The 17078-nt window shown below is 34.8% G+C and overlaps 2 protein-coding genes across 7 annotated transcripts in view; one reads left to right on the top strand and one right to left on the bottom strand.

Annotated features, from left to right (window-relative positions):
• The window catches only part of NDST3 (N-deacetylase and N-sulfotransferase 3), a 160213-nt gene extending 143485 nt beyond the window's left edge, over nucleotides 1-16728 (top strand). For both annotated transcript variants that reach the window (XM_082389622.1, XM_082389623.1), the window contains exons 13-14: nucleotides 9223-9325; nucleotides 13990-16728. In XM_082389622.1, coding sequence (XP_082245748.1) covers nucleotides 9223-9325; nucleotides 13990-14109 — 223 coding nt within the window. In that variant the 3' untranslated portion in view covers nucleotides 14110-16728. The remainder of the gene's footprint in view (nucleotides 1-9222; nucleotides 9326-13989) is intronic.
• LOC309627590 (uncharacterized protein) overlaps nucleotides 1-17078 on the bottom strand; it is a 564483-nt gene that overhangs the window by 518327 nt on the left and 29078 nt on the right. The gene's annotated exons all lie outside the window — the stretch shown is intronic.

Raw genomic sequence — 17078 nt, forward strand, 5'->3', positions numbered from 1 at the left:
CTTGAGAGTGAGTGGCTCCTAAAATTTTTCAGCCAAGGTGCCTCTCTTGCCTCACCTTAACCTGACTCTGGGGTTCATTTAGCATTTTAAATAAGACCTCCATCTGACTTTGTCCATTTATAATGGTTGGCAATCAGATGTATGAAGGTTGTGTTTGTTCCTATTTAACATGCAACTGGAACAAGCAACTGGGAGATCCTGAGCTGGATGAACTGTGGACCTGGCTCTCACTGTAATATATATATTTAATTTTAGGGTCATAGGCTGAGCCTTAAAAAAACCGATTAAGACGGCAGTGTGGAATTCTTCCATTGTATCACTCAGTTCTGTAGATCAACTGATTTTCTCTTTTCATTGTACTCCTTATGCTATAGCAGTTTAGAAAGTGAGAGACAAGATTCCTTTACCTTTCACTGTCCCTTACAGAAAAAGGTTTGCAGAAAACCATCAAATACTGCATACATCTTGCATAAATCATATGTAGAGACACACGGTAAGAGAGACATTCTGATCTAGAGGACAAAGGAGTAGGTGGAACTTGAGAGTTTTGCCCTTCCTTCCTAACAGTCATTTACTTTGTTGTTACTATTAACCTTCTGACCTCTGTGTTTTCTATAGTGTGAATCCTATCAGAGCTTTGGAGAGCTTAGTTGAAGTACCAACACAGACACTAGCCTTAGGTATTTAACTTTCAGCTTGACCTTAAAGAAAGCTGAGTGAATTTAGCTTTCGTTAGAAATTCGAGTCCACTTTCTGCTTTATATCCTTTTAAGTATCTCTTAGAAAAGAAAGTTTTTATTTTCTAAACAGTTTTCTATTTCAAGTTGGCTTATCTTTGGGTCTTTTTTATAGTGTATATAGCAAAGTACTGTATTTCAGAAAGAATGGAGTATTCTATAAAAACATAATCTCTTTTTCTTATGGAATGGTCCTTGACCTGCATGCTGTATATCTGTCCCCTTTGCATCCAGCTCAGCAGCAAGCTTTTTATTCACCTCCAAGGGTAAAGGGAGTGTAAACTTAAGAGAAGTAATATCAAAGCAACGTACTGTATACAGAGAACTATGGGTCACTTTGCACCTGGGATGTATCTGGCTAAAATTACCCCTTACATGATTCTGTACCCTTACTGGGGGCTCAGTGGGTGAAGTAGCAAGATAAGATGTGTGTAGTCTCTGAAACCACAGCTTCTGGTCCAGCAGGGCTGCCTACTCACCCTGCTGATAGATAATGTACTGCCATTCAGTTTCTTTTTAATTTTCTTGTCAATCAGTTGGCCTGACACACCTTGTAAAAACCAGCAGTGTACCTGTTGTAGAATATTTGGAACTTCATGTCATTGACTGAGGTCCAAATCCTCCTTCATCCATGCCCTTTGCAATTGTTCTGAATCCTGCCCTCAAAATTTAGTTATTCTTATTAAACTAATTGTACTGGTAAGTTGTTTCTGTGGTGCTTTGGATATGTTGGAGATGACTGGGTGTAGAAAATGTATGTTCTCAGGAATGTCATTTATTGCTTCATATTTTTCCTGCTAATGATAGTGAAGACTACCTCTTCGGTAGTTTTAAAAAAAAATTATTTAAAGCCTTCGAAGAATGTACTGAACTGCAAACAGATATGAATTCTCAACTAACCACATAAATCCAGTTCTTTGCACACAGTAGAATAAATGAATGAAACTAGGTCTATGCAAAGGTTTTACCATACAGTCTTGGCATGAAAGAGTACTCCAGTTTAAGAGATCTATAAATTGATTATCTTCAATATTTAAAAAGTTCCAATTTCAAAACTATTTTCAAGAAAAATGGCAATAAATTTCCACTGTTAAGAGTGTTATTTATTCTTTTCCACAATCACTACAGAAGTGTTCAAGACTTCCAAATTTCATACAGTCATGGATGGTCTATGATATCTTAAAATGACTTAGTACTGTCATCATGGATTTTAAATGATATATTGAATCCGTAAAAATCTGATTTTCTTAGTGAGTGTGGTTGTGATCTGAAATAAGCAGTTTAAGCTTTAAAAAATATAAATGGGAACTTTCTCATTCAATTAAGTAAATTCACATTTTACAATTCTTGTTCAACATAACCTTAATCCCTAAATTATAAATAACATTGATAATACTAACATTATTTTAGCTTGCATATTATGTTTTTAGTGTTTAAAAGCTGTCTAATCATTTAAGAAAAAGCAGGAAAAATAATGCTCAGCATGGAATTGTGCTAATTTGTATAAACTAAAATGAAAAATGTAAACTTTTAACTTTCCCATGAATATATCCATTCAGAATTATACCAGCCATCAATGACTGTGACAGGAGTCGTCCCACTTACAAGTACTAGTTAAATACTAGTGAACACTGAACCTGACATCTTTATTTCTCAGTCAATTAACCTGTTTATTAACATGAATGAAACCAGACTGAGTTATATGAATTTTTAATAATAATTTACTATGAAAACTTCAATAAATGGACAATAAGGATTTGAAGGCCAGGAGTTGAATGAAGATTGTGCGTTTGTTTTGTTTTGTTCTGTGGATGGGGCTTAACTAAGTCATAAAGAACTGAAGCTGCTTCAGTTGTTTCTAATATTACTTCCCCTGTCAACCAAATTTATATTGTCTAGGAATTCTTTCCCTTTTTAGATGAGTTTGAGTAAAACTGTGCCAAATTAAAACTTTTTTTAGTAGCAAAAAACAGTAGCCATAGTAGCTAAAATCTGCTGGTTCTCTAGATTACCTGTGAAACAGCTAGAAATGCTAAGAAGTGAAAAAGAGAATAATCTACTCCAATTTCATATAAATTTGTTTTTAAAAGTGCTTATAACATTTCAAAATCAGTATATGTTTATATGTTCTAAGTATTTTATATATATTGGTTCATAACAATACTATGTGATAGACACTATTAGCTCCACTTTTCAGCTACAAAACCTGGGGCACAGAAAAGCTTAGCCAAAAGTCACTCAGCAAGTAAGTTGAGGAGGCAGGATTGAAACACAATCATTCCTCTGGAGCCTACACTGCCAATTTATTAAGCTCTTCAAATTGGCACAAGAGGGACTTCCCTGGTGGTCCAGTGGTAAAGAATCCACCTTCCAATGCAGGGGACATGGGTTCAATCCCTGGTCGGGGAACTAAGATCGCACATGCCGCGCACAGGGCAACTAATCCCACGCGCCACAACTACTGAGCTCGCGCTCCTCAGCTAGAGAGCCCGCATGCCGCAAACTACAGAGCCCACGTGCTCTGGAGACCGCACGCCACAACTAGAGAGAAGCCTGAGCACCGCAAGGAAGAGTCCGCACACCGCAATGAAAGATCCGTCATGCCTCAACAAAGATCCCGCATGCCCGCCATAAAAAAATAATAAATAAGTAAAATATTTTTTTAAAATTGGCACAAGAACCAGAGAAAAACAATATTGTAAATTTTTACTAATGAATAATATAACAAGAGGAAGTATCACTACTTCCTTTAGAAAACTGAAACCTTAAAATGAGCTTTTTAAGTTGTCTCAGACATTATAAAAAGAATCCATTTCTACAGAAATGCAAATCAAAACGGCAATGAGGTACTACCTCACACCAGTCAGAACAGCCATCATCAAAATGTCTACAAATAACAAATGCTGGAGAGGGTGTGGAGAAAAGGGAACCCTCCTACACTGTTGGTGGGAATGTAAGTTGGTACAGCTGCTATGGAAAACATTATGGAGGTTCCTCAGAAAATTAAAAATAGAATTACCATATGATCCAGCAATCCCATTCCTGGGCAAATATCTGGAGAAAACTATCATTCAAAAAGATACATGCAGCCGTTCACAGCAGCACTATTCACGATAGCCAAGACATGGAAACAACCTAAATGTCCATCGACAGATGAATGGATAAAGAAGATACGGTATATACATATAATGGAATATTGCTCAGCCATAAAAAAATGAAATAATGCCATTTGCAGAAACATGGATGTAACTAGAGATTATCATACTAAGTGAAGTAAGTCAGAAAGAAAAAGACAAATACCATATGATACCACTTATATGTGGAATGAACCTATCAATGAAACAGAAACCGAATCACAGACATAGAGAATAGACTGGTGGTTGCCAAGGGGAAGCGGGGAGGGCGGAGGATGGACCAGGAGTTTAGGGTTAGTAGATGCAAACTATCACATATAGAATGGATGGACAAGAAGGTCCTACTGTATAGCACAGAGAACTATAGTCAGTGTCCTGGGATAAACCATAATGGAAAAGAATATAAAAAAGAATGTATATGTAGGTATAAGTGAGTCACTTTGCTGTACAGCAGAAATTAACACAACATTGTAAATTAACTATATCTCAATTACAAAATAAATAAAAATGTGATATATATCAGTACATCCAATGGAATACTATTCAGCGATAAAAAGGAATAAATTTTGAAACATGTTAAAAAATAAATAAAAATAATCCATCTCCAGACACATTGTCACTTTGCATAATAAATGTGTAATCATAGTGATATGCAAATTAAAGCTACATTGAGATACCATTAGAATGGCTATAATACAAAAGACAATACCAAATGTTGGTAAGGATGTGGAGAAACTGGAAACCTCATATATTGCTGATGGTAATGTATAATATATGGCCACTTTAGAAAAGCAGTTTTGCAGTTTCTTAAAAAATTAAACAGAAGTTTACAAATAATCCAATTCCACTCCTAGGAATCTACCCCAAAAGAAATGAAAACCTATGTCCACAAAGAATTGTTCACCACAGCATTATTCATAATAGCCAAAAGCTGGAATCAATCTGATAAATGGATTTAAGAAAATTTGGCATATCCACACAATTCAGTCTTCGTTCACAGAAATGTTATTTCAGTGTAAAGACATTTCAAACATTCTTGCACCTTCTAAGTGTAATCTGAATGTTCCCTGGGATTCACCTGCCCAAGGGCAAAATGAAGGTCACATTTTCATTAATATAGAGATGTTACTAGTTGGAGGCTGAATCATTGGAGAATCTTGATTGTCCATGCCCACAAGTCTCTTCCAGTTATTTCTAAACATCCCCAGGTGATATTCCACACAAACTTAAGAACCAGTGCATTCTTGCTTTTTCTTTAATTCAACAAAGATTTATTGAATGACTATTATGGCATGACTCTGGGTACACAATGATAAAGTATCCCTACCTCTAGGAAGGGGTAACCATGGAGAGACACTAAACAACACATAAAATTTTCTCCAAAATGTTCTCTGCCTGAAAGCCTTTAAAGAGGATCCTAGCCATTACTAGTTCCCACACGAAATGACTAGCTGCCAGTGCCTACACAAAAAGGTTGTTTCCTTGCTGTTCTACCAGATATTAGTAGTCCTGAGGCTAATTTTCAGAGGGACACTGCTGATATTCTGAAAAGATGTGGGAGAAGATCTTTCTCCATCTCATGTCAAGCTTCTTCACTTGGGCTCTGAATTGCTCACAAGGTCCTTCATCAACATCAATCCCTCACCTTCTCAGGCAACCTGAAAAATAATATGATCTCCCTTCTACCTTCCTCTCCTTTTTGTTTCCACTATGATACAGTTACACCACTGCTTGTGAACTTATGCTTACAGAACTTACAGATGTCTGGGCTAGGTGTCAGCTCCACAGACACACATTTTTCTCAATAAAGCCCAGCATGACAGCCCACTGCATGAGATGTAATCAATTAGCAGAGGTGAAAGAAAAACCTATTTTTCTTTTGATTTTTAATTTTAATATGTGTGAAGTTAGTGTTTCTTAAAGAAACATTCTGTCAGAAAGCTGCTCATTTTAACATAAGGCATGTGTATGTTGCAGACATGTATCTATAGTTAGGTATATTAGCAAAAAAAATCATAATAATAGCTAGTCTGGATTCTGAATTTCGATCATTTAAACACTTAAAATGAGTCAGAATTCAGTTATGGAAATTACCAATAACAAAATGTTAATGAAAAATGTTTTATCAATAGCAGACTTCCAGAAATGTTGTTGTGTTAGAGCTTCCCAGCTTTCGTGTATAGATTATTTCAATCATCGTCTCTATTTTTTATTTTATTGACGTTAGTTGATTTATTAATGCTCTCCTTTCTTATACCTCTGACTATGAAACATTTATTCAGTTGCCTTACAGATGCAAACAAGAATATAAACAACATGGAGATATATCATATTGTGTCTTGATCCCACACAATTGCTTTAATAATGATCAGAAATGGGCTTTGCACAAGTAGGATGTGAGTAATCCTTTAGTGTCTCTAATATCCAAAGCAGGGCAGAGACAGAGATATAGGTTTGCCTTCTTTTCATAGGGCTATAGTTCTAAAGTCTACAACATTAGCTACAGAAAGACTACTCTCCAAATCACACATTCAATCACAATATAATTTTAAATCAGCTTTATTGATGTGTAATTTACATATAATAAAATCCACCCATTTTAATTGTACAGTTTGATGAATTTTGACAAACATGTACTGTTGTATACACCATCACAATCAAGATATAGAACATTTCCATTAATCCAAAGTTTCCTCATGCTCTATTGCAGTCAGTCCTTTCCCCTCACCCCTGAGCCCTAGCAACCACTCTTCTACTTTCTTTCACTTAGCATAATGCTTTTGACATTCCTCTTTGTTGTTCCATCTATCAGTAATTGGGGTTTTTTTATTGTTAAGTAGTACTCCATTTTATGGATATACCACAATTTGTTTATCCTTTCACCAGTTGATGGACATAGGGTTGCTTCCACTTGGGGGCTACTATGAATGAAGCTACCATGAACATTTGTGTACAGATCTTTGTGTGGACATATATTTTCATTTCTTTTGGATAAAGACCTAGAAATGGGATTAGTGGGTCATATAGTAATTACGTATTTAACTTTATAAGAAACTTTCCAAAGTGTCTGTAATATCTTAAATTTCTACCAAAAGGTGTAACAGTTCTAGCTGTTCCACATCTTTGCCAACACTTGGTATTGGCCTTTTTAAATTAAGTCATTCTAGTATCTAGTGGTATTTCAATTGTGATTTTAATTTGCATTTTCTTAATGACTAATGATACTGAGCAAATTTGCATTTGTTTATTGGTCATTCATCTATGTTTTTGATAAAGTGTTTATTCTAATCTTTTACTCAATTTTTATTGGTAATGTCATCTTTTTTTATTGAGTTCAGTTGTATACTCTGAATATAAGTCCTTTATTAGATTAACGTTTTACAAATATTTTTGCCCAACATGTGGTTTCTCTTTTCATTTTCTTAAGTGTTTTAGAAAAGCAAAAGTTTAAATTTTGATGTATTCAAAATTATCATTATTCTTTTATCATTCATCCTAAGAAGTCTTTGCCTAACCCCAAAATTTTCTATGTGTTTTTTCCTATGTTTACTTCCAGAATTCTTACAGTTTAGCTCTTAGCTCATTCATGAAATGAGATTTCATTTCAAGTTAATTTTCATATACAGTGTGAGGTCAGTGTTCATATTTTCCATATAGATATCCAATTTTTCCAGTTCAATTTATTTAAAAGACTGTCTTTCCCATTGAACTACTGTGGCACCTACTTTTGAAAATCAGTTGACAGTAGATGTGTTGGTCCGTTTCTAGATTCTATTTTGTTCACTGACCCATTGGTGCCAATACTACACAGCCTTGATTACCGTGGCATTATAGTAAATCTTGAAACTAAATAGTATAAGATCTCCAACTTTGATCTTCTCTTTCAAATTGTTTTAGCTTGTCTAAAACAAATTATTAGCTTGTATCTCCATATACATTTTATAATCATATTTTCAATTTCTACCAAAAAAAAAAAAGCCCATTGGAGTTTTGGACTCACATTGAATATCTAGATAAATCTGGAGACGATTGATATTTTTAAAATATTTAGTCTTCTGATCTGTGAACATGGTATAGCTCTTTTTTGTTTATGTCTTATGTAATTTCACTTAACAACTGTACTTTTCATTGTACAGATCTTGCATACATTTTGTGCTAAATTTATCCCTAGGTGTTTCATGTTTTTATGCTAATTTAAATGATTTTATTTTAATTTCCAGTTGTTCATTGTTTACACTATAGTTTTAAGAAAAAGTTAGAAGCAGCATTCTGGGAAGTAGTATGAATTAAAGACAAAAGGAAAAGGTGGCCCTAAATGATAATTCTTTCTAATGAAGAAAAAATTATAGCAATAGAATCGTTGAATAACAAAAGCCATGTGAAAGAATCATCATTGCTGACTGTTACTTTCACTTTTATATTCAAGCATGGAAATTACTATTTATTCATAATGAATGATAATACAGAACATACCCAGAGACCAGTGAAGAGAAAAGGCCCTTTACCTAGGGTCAGGAGGCTTAGACTTGAGTTGTCACCGGCATACTGAAAAAGTATATAGTCCAAGATAAATAAACCTTGACAAGCACTTCCTTCATTTTCATTTTTTTATTCAACTAACAGTTGGTGAGTGTTCACAAAGAGCCAAACACTGTGCTAAGTGCCATTAAATGGGACAAATGCTATACTCCATATCATTAAGGGGTTATAAGAAAAGCTCAAATGAGAAAGGGTTATATGAAATATTTTGGTAAACTAAAATATAAGTTTAATGTGCTACTATTATTTTTATTACAATTATGCCATGAAAATCTTTTTTACAGGTGTTATTACTTTAATACAGAGCTCATACCAAAATAAGGAAGTGTCTCTGGAAAAAAATTAAATGGATTAGAGCTAGAGACTCCTGAAATTCATCACTCCATGACACACCAAAACCCTCTTCTTCTATTAACCTGTAACTGAATGGTACAAGAACTGTGTAAATCCATAGATATGGATGAAGACTGACTTGTCATTTTTAAAACCTGCAAAGGGAAAGAATGGGCTTGAAATTTATAAAACTTTTTCCTTCCAGATGAAGGAGGTAGGCTTATTAATTTCTATTAATAGGAGACCTTCTGCTGACAGTTTTTCTATTAGAAATCTGGCAAACTCACAAATATGACAGATGGACTGAGAATTCAGAAGTATGCCAAAAGACTTTATGCAAAGTGATGCAGTCAAAAAATATGCCAGTTTCCTTGGTTATAGATTAATATCCAAATAAAAATATTCATGTTTTTGGTCAGTGTATCTTATAAGTTGCTTGAAAAATACTTTTTTGTTCTTTGTATTTTTTATTTTTTTAGGTTCGATTCTCATAAAGGTTTCTGGTGTCAATTACTGGAAGAAGGTAAAACAAAATGCCTTGGAAAGAGCAAAGGAAGAAAATACCCTCCAATGGATCCTGAGGTAAGTATAGAGCTTAAAAATACAAACTAAATAAGCTAAATGATACATAAAAATATATCTATTTTCTTAGAAAAGTGATTAAAATAAAAATTCACCCTTTATAAAAATTAAAAGTGACATTTGGATTAGAATGCATTCAGGTTGCTTGTTTTGATTTTTCCAGTGATTATCTTACCTGTCATGCAAGAATAAAAGAAAACAATAGAATTTGCCATTTTGAATCAGAACAAAGAAGGCAACATCTCATTCCAAAAAGAATGATACATTCACAGAAATTTTAGCACTAAAAATGTTAACTGAAACCAAGGCAGGAAATATATCAACTGGAAATTGAAAATAGGCCCAAAAGATTTTATTTTCACTGTCTAAGTCACTCTCTAGTAGTAGTGTGGCCTGCATAATAATATTAATTATTGGTATACTAAGTTTTGAACTGTTAATACGTTAATAAGATGAAAGAATGAATATATTTCCCAAATGTATAACATACTAGCAGATAATTTAGGCTCTGGAGAATGGAGACACCCAAACTTAGCAGTAGGTATGTAGCACTTCGTGTTTATTCTGTTCCAAATGGTGACATAATGATCACTTAAAGCTACAGTTTTCCCACTTTGTAGACCCTATATATTTACTTTGAAGCTTATTTCACATATATTAAAATTTATTAATATTATTTTGATTTCATAATCAGTCCAGTTAACATAGAGTTTGGACATAAGAATGCAAGTAGATTGATTTTGTAAAAAAAAAATTTTTTTAACTCAAAAATTAAGACATTATTTGGCATTGTTTTCCCACAATGTTTAATATATTATGGTAACTAAGAATCCTGCAGTGGTCTGAGAATCCTAACAGGGTATGAACTTGTCTGGATACTTTTTAATACTTGAAGACTTTGAGGACCTTTTTTCCAACCTGATAGAGACAGAGCCTCTATCAAGCTAAGCTCACTAAGCTCATAATTAAATTCTATCTAAAAGGCATTGTGGAGGTTCTTGTTCTTTTGATAAACAAATTGCATTCTCAGAACTCCAATTTTCTTTGGTGGGTTATTAAAATATACCTTCAGAGCACTATGAAAACAATCCTTACATATTAATAAATATTCAAGGGCAATTCCCATTGTATTTCAAGACAGTAATATAAAATATCTCATTTTCATGTACGTCAAAGCTATCTCTCTATATATTTATTAAAACTAAAACATTCAAGACACTGTAGAACATCTTCCTTAGTATTTTATTTCACTCCTATCAAACACATACTGAGACATAATATTAAATTTGTGGTAGAGAAAGATAAGAAAAACATAACTTTTCAGGATATCATTATTTCCATATCTCCCAACAAGGTTACTGTGTAATACATCCCTAAGATATTTTTTCTCAAACACCTCTGACACCAAATGTGTGAGTTTTCCATACCAAGCAATTCTCCAATTTTCTGCAGACACCAGCTAGGTATCCTGCAGTTTAATCCAATTCTGACACTAACTATTCAGGGTTAGTGCAGCCCCACAGATTAAGGGCTCAGCCCCACAGAACTGCCCCCTTCAGACTCCAGTAACAAGTAGTGGGTTCCCAGGTTACTCACACTTCTGTCCAACTTGGCTGCAAATCAGGGGTTCCCATGACCCCCTCATCAGGTTTTATAATTTGCTATAATGACTCACACAACCCAGGGAAACACTTTACTTCCTATTATTATACACAAAGAGGTACTTAGGACAAGGTCCAGAAGGGTCCTGAGCACAGGAGCTTCTCTGTCCCTGTGGAGTCTGGGGTGTACCACCCTCCCAGCACATGGATGCATTTACCAACCCTGAGTTATGGAGGTTTCGTTGCACAAGCATGGTTGATTAAATAATTGTCTATTGGTGAATAACTCAATCCTCTGTCCCTCTTCCCTTCCCTGGAGGTCGGAGGGTGGGGCTGAAAGTTCCAACCCTCTAATTATATGTTTGGTTCCTCTATAGCAACCAGCCCCCATCTGAAGCTATCTAGGGGCCCATTAAGAGTCAAGTCATTAGCATAAACTCAGAAATTCAGATAAGGTTTAAAGGAACTTATTGTAAATACGAAAAGACACTCTTTACACCCCTGTCACTCGGGAAATTACAAGGGATTTAGGAGCTCTGTGCCAGGAACCAGAGTCAAAACCCAAATATATATTTCTTATTATATCACAATATCATATACATACTGGATTTATTTGAGGGAGTTAGAATAGCTGATTTTGTGCAAGTAGTGCCCAGAGAGGAGGCAAGAGTAAAGGGTCCTTCCTGGAGGTAATGGAAACACAAATGTGTACACAGATTAGAACAGGCAGTACTGTCACCACACTGCTTGCTTCTCCTTCTGCTACAGAAAAACACCAGAACCCTTCCTCACAAGTAGCACCAAAACATCACAGGATGCATTTGATCCTGGAAATTAAGAATGCTGTTAGCCTACTTCCACTTTGACTTCGTTTATCAAAATATATTGTAGGAAGGGAATAAAAACTGACATTTTAAATGAACCACTAAGTCTATGACCTCTCCAAATCAACAGCGTTTAATAGATTCTTTAATAATAGGCCAATAAACAACCTGATATTGAATTTATTATACGATTCCTTCTTTTACCATATATTATTATTCCCTCTTATTACATTAATTTCATGAGTTTGCATGAAGTAGACTACGTTGGCATACTTAGCACATATCCTGTCTGTGATTTATCATCTAAAATAGTCCCCTTTCTGAATGATGGTCAGATAACAATGTATGTACAATAAATCCTGCATATCACTGAGTTCTGTCCTAGTAACTTTTGGCCTGAACATATTAAGACTCTCAAATAGGACATGTTGTACTTTACACATCTCATATCAGTTATCTTGCCACATGAGGGAGCAGAGCAACAAGAAGAAAGGGTACTTGATTATAGGGACATGATTATAGGGACCAACATACACACATAATAGGGCACAGGACAAGGGTTTGGCTACAGAGGCAGCACTGATACAGGCAACCAGGTTTGAAAATAATGCCAAAAAGACCAAAAAGTTGAGGTATAGTTGAGATAATCCTCAGTATCAGGAGGTACGATCCAAACTCCAAAGGGATGTGTGGTAGATATTGATCCCAGGAGGTTCAATTCTAAAATTAGTTAAGATGTTGGAGAATCCTTTGCCATATGGAAAATATTAGGGAGCAAGCTGGCAGGAGCTGGGCAGCCCCAGGCTGCTGTTGTTCCAAGGCTTCTCTCATAAAGAGGAACAATGCAAAGTAAGACCTTAAGAGAAAACACAGTGGGGAAGTTTGGAAACTCAGCCTCTGCACAAAGGCCTAGGGCTCAGCCCTGGACTCCAGGTCTGGCTGGCAGCAAAGGAGGCACAAAATGATCAGGCCCCCAGATGGAGCATCTGGGAATATGATTTGTCTCCACCTCTCTCTGGCCTGGGTGTACCAGCTGGGCCTGTCAGTGGTTTTAGAGCTAATGACCGAGGAAGACCAAAAACAGAAGTGAGACAAAGGTTTGGGTTCTCCCTTAGATCGCAGTGATGGTTAGAATATAGCACAAATGTCAGTCTGGTTCCAGTGATCATAATGACTACAGAAACCACTATGTTACATAGAAATTATCAGTATAAAACAAGATGTTTTTCTATGGCCTTTAAAATGGGGTACCAGATATGACATTTTAAAAGGCTAGCACAAGGAATTAAATAAAAACTTTTTAAAAATTCAACTCAACTAAAAACCTCAGAATAGGGACTTCCCTGGTGGTCCAGTGGTTAAGACCCCATGGTGGGAAAACTAAGATCCCACACGCCACACCGTGCGGTCCAAAAAAAATAATAAAAATAAAAAATAAAATAAAATAAAAACCTCAGAATAGTGTAAAGCGGGGAGGTACAGATACAGATTCAGAAATCCATCCTTCACAACATTCCCAACAATGGTCCTTTAAACTACATATAAACCCTGCTAAACACCATCTTACAATACAGCACTTTCCATTTCTGACAATTTCAATTATTAAACTATTTTTCTTTATTGAAGGAAATCTACTTCCCTATAAGTCAGGATAGTTTACAAGGCATTCCTTTCCTTCCTTGGGTCAAATAGTACAAATATACCAGGTTATAGGTTTACCTAGTTTACGTACTATATTTTTAAGGTTTACCATAGTACTGTTTTAGCAGTGAATATTTTGTGTATGCCTTAAAAGAGCTCTTAAGAAAATATTACCTTCAAGATCTAAATGTAAATTAATGATGACAAAGGAGTATTTTATTTTATAGATATACCAACCCAACTCTTATTCCAAAGCCAGGATAGTTTTAATAGAGCATAATATTAGACCCAATCAGTTATTACAGCTATATTTCTAGCAATTCAATCTAGTTATTTGAACATTTAATTCTGCACAAATAAATCCCATGTTTAATATGAAAACCCTTTCCCTAGTGAAAACAGCGTATGTGTTTGGAGTGTGTATTTTGAAGAACAGAGTCACTGTGTTTATACTGTGCTAAACAAATAGCCCACATGCTTAATATCAGTTTTAAACCAGTATGGTTTACTTGACACAGATGTAAACATCGTCAAAGTATATGAAGTATACTTTAAAAAACAAAATTAAATGTCCTTTCATCTCCTCTTCCCACCTCAGAGCAGAGTGTTTTTATCCAGCTACTATCGGGACCACAACGTGGAACTCTCCAAGCTGCTGCACAGACTGGGGCAGCCCCTGCCGTCCTGGCTGAGACAGGAGCTGCAGAAAGTGAGATAGCACTGAGAGAGATCTCGAGAATGCATCTCCGTGGAATGCTCACCTCTCCCAGAGCTTCCCGGGGCTACCAAAAGGCGGTTTATAAACATACCTCTTCAAATGAGAAAAAAAGAACAAAGGTCCTTCCATGTGCTGGCATGTGGATGAGTAGAAACAAAACAAACAAAAAAAGTATCTGTTACAAGCCTTGAGGCCTATGGCCTTTCTCTTAACCCATATCGGAGCCTGTGGGGTCATTGGAGACTACTGTGCACTCATGTGGAAATCAATAGCAACCAATATAAATATCAAACACAAATGCAGAACTGTCCCATTTTGTAGTAATATTTACACTTTTATATATCAACCAAGATTCGGTCTCTGTAGATTTTTAGGCCACTGTTTGCCTGTACAATGTTTTCTTATTCTTCGATTCTATAAAGTGTCCTACAAAACAAGAAGCGAACGTCACAGTGTAGCATAAGACGCTAAAGGCCTAACATCCATGAAAAATGCTTGCCAAAATGTAAATCCACTGAAGTATTTAGAAAGAATTATAAATTACAGTTTGTGCTAGATCAGAGAGCGGAAAAGTTATATATGAGCTTTATCTGCATCCAAAAAAAAAAAAGTGCTATAGCAGAAAAAAAAGTGATTTTTCATCCACATAGTCTAGTACATTTATGTAAAAGTTACTAACTTCTCTATCATAATTGTTATTCTGAAAGATACATTGTAAAGCCATTGGATTGGAAATAGAAACACACTGAGTATACCAAAACAGTAAGAAGTAATGGAAAGTGTACTGACTAAATCCTCTAAAAGGGAGAAATTGTAGGGGTCGGAAGATATCTGATTGACAACCTATGTCCCTTTTCTGTGAACTGCAGATTAACTCCGGTAGTCCTCACTGGTTCTACAGAAACGCTTGCATAGAATCTGACGTATGTGTCATCTCCAGAAACAGACTGACTTTTCAATGTAAATAACTTTTTTTTAATGTTCCCAAGAACAAAACCTATTAAATGAAAACTAAGGACAGTTTCTTTAGATGATATGTTAGGTTATTTACATTTAAATTATAGAAAAACTACATCGTTTCAGACAATTCAAAATGAAATCGTGTAATGTAGAGATTTATTACAAAAAACAAATTAATATATGATTTTTGCAATGATACAAGGCACAAAAAGATAAGCAAAGCCCAGTCCCATTTTTTAAGAACATTTCATACATCACTCTCATGGAAGACAATAGAACATAGTTAAACTTTTGAGTTATCTACTAAATTAAATGGAGGATGTACCAAGATGAGCCAGGCATGGTTTTAAAATATATTTACGCTTAAATTCTTAATGATTATATGATTAATGAAGTATTCAGAAAAAGAAAAGAATGTCATACTTATTTTCCTGTGCTTATATTTACTTAGTTTTTAAATGTACTGTGCACATAAAAAATTTAAGTAGTAAATAAATTCCCTGCTATGATTACATAAACCTTTATGAAATGTTATCAAAAGTATGATTAGGAAAAAAAAAAGATATGCCCAAATATTTTCATTGCCACTATAATATGTGAAACTAAACTCTATCAATTATGCACTAATTAGAAAACAAATTTTGAGATACTTCCACTAACTATAAATTTTTTAAATTGCATTATAATTATTAATTTAATTTTTTGTTTTATATACCCAAATGATATATTAATTTTAAAACAAACAAGCTATTAGCAGAAAGAATTAGACAAAGAACCAGGTTTTAAGATTCCTGACAGTAAAAGCAAAATCAAAGTCATTTGGACAAACATGGTACAGTCAGTCTCCATGCTTACTGCTACCATTTCTGAAGCAGCACATGCCCAGCGTCCCAGGAAAATAAATACAGCCTTTAATCTCCACTAATTTCAGAAAACTAGCTTACGAGGGTCATACATGGTGAGAATAGGCCCCAGTAGTTACATATGGTATTATGTTTTCATTTCAACAGCAACAGTTCTACTGATTTTAAAAAAAAAGAAAAAGAAAGCATTTATGTTTCAAGGATGAGGTGTGCATTTAAACTTCCAAACAAAGCTGCTTTGGGCATAATTTTGTCTGGGTAAACTGAATCAACTAAACAGCTTACCCTTTAAGAAATGTTAAAAACACACTGGATGCTTGTGTAACGAAAGGAGAAAAAAGAAGAGATCATACCAAAATTTATTCATTCATAGTACAGATATTATGCTACCTAGAGCAGCAAACCTTTGCAAGGAATTTTGACCACTCAGTGTATCTGGGAGGCAACTCAAATTCTAGAGGACACACATAATTTCTGCATTGTATACTCCAGCTGGTTGTTATGCTCTTCTGGAAGGAACATAAATACATATGGGAAAAAATTGAGAGATAATGTAATTTTAAACTAGCTTTGTATAGAATTCCTTTTTCATTGCTTAAAATATGAAACTTCCTCAGGAAGAAATGAAATGGTTATTTCAATGTTTATAGCTATAATATTCTTGTCATTCACATTGAATGAAAATTAATGGAAACGTTTTTTTCTCTGAGTTTTTTAAAATAAAAAACCTGGATATAATTCTGATAGTAGCATGGTACCTCATATGTTCAACAATAAACTGTGATAAGAAAATGAAGAGTTTGGGCCTGGTAATTTTAGGTAATAAGTAGGCATTTCTTTGATTGTTTGTGTTTGCCTGTGACAGAGTGGGAGGTGGTCACAGAACATAGGTACCACTAATACAGTTCAAAATGGAGAGATACATGGAAAACTTCCCAGGAGGAAATAAGTTTATTTTTAACAATATCACCTTTAACAGATCTTCTAATCAATGTTAGTCATTTTTTTTTTTTAGTTCTAATAGATATAAAACAGTTCCTAGCGTCACTCATGAAACCAGAGAATAAGAGAAGCACACAGCTGTTACTTAACAAACTTGAGAACCTGAATAATTATAGCATTTCTTACTCCCAGTGCTCAGCTCTG

Source organism: Balaenoptera borealis (assembly GCF_965194805.1).
Source record: "Balaenoptera borealis genome assembly, chromosome: 4".
Taxonomy (NCBI): domain Eukaryota; kingdom Metazoa; phylum Chordata; class Mammalia; order Artiodactyla; family Balaenopteridae; genus Balaenoptera; species Balaenoptera borealis.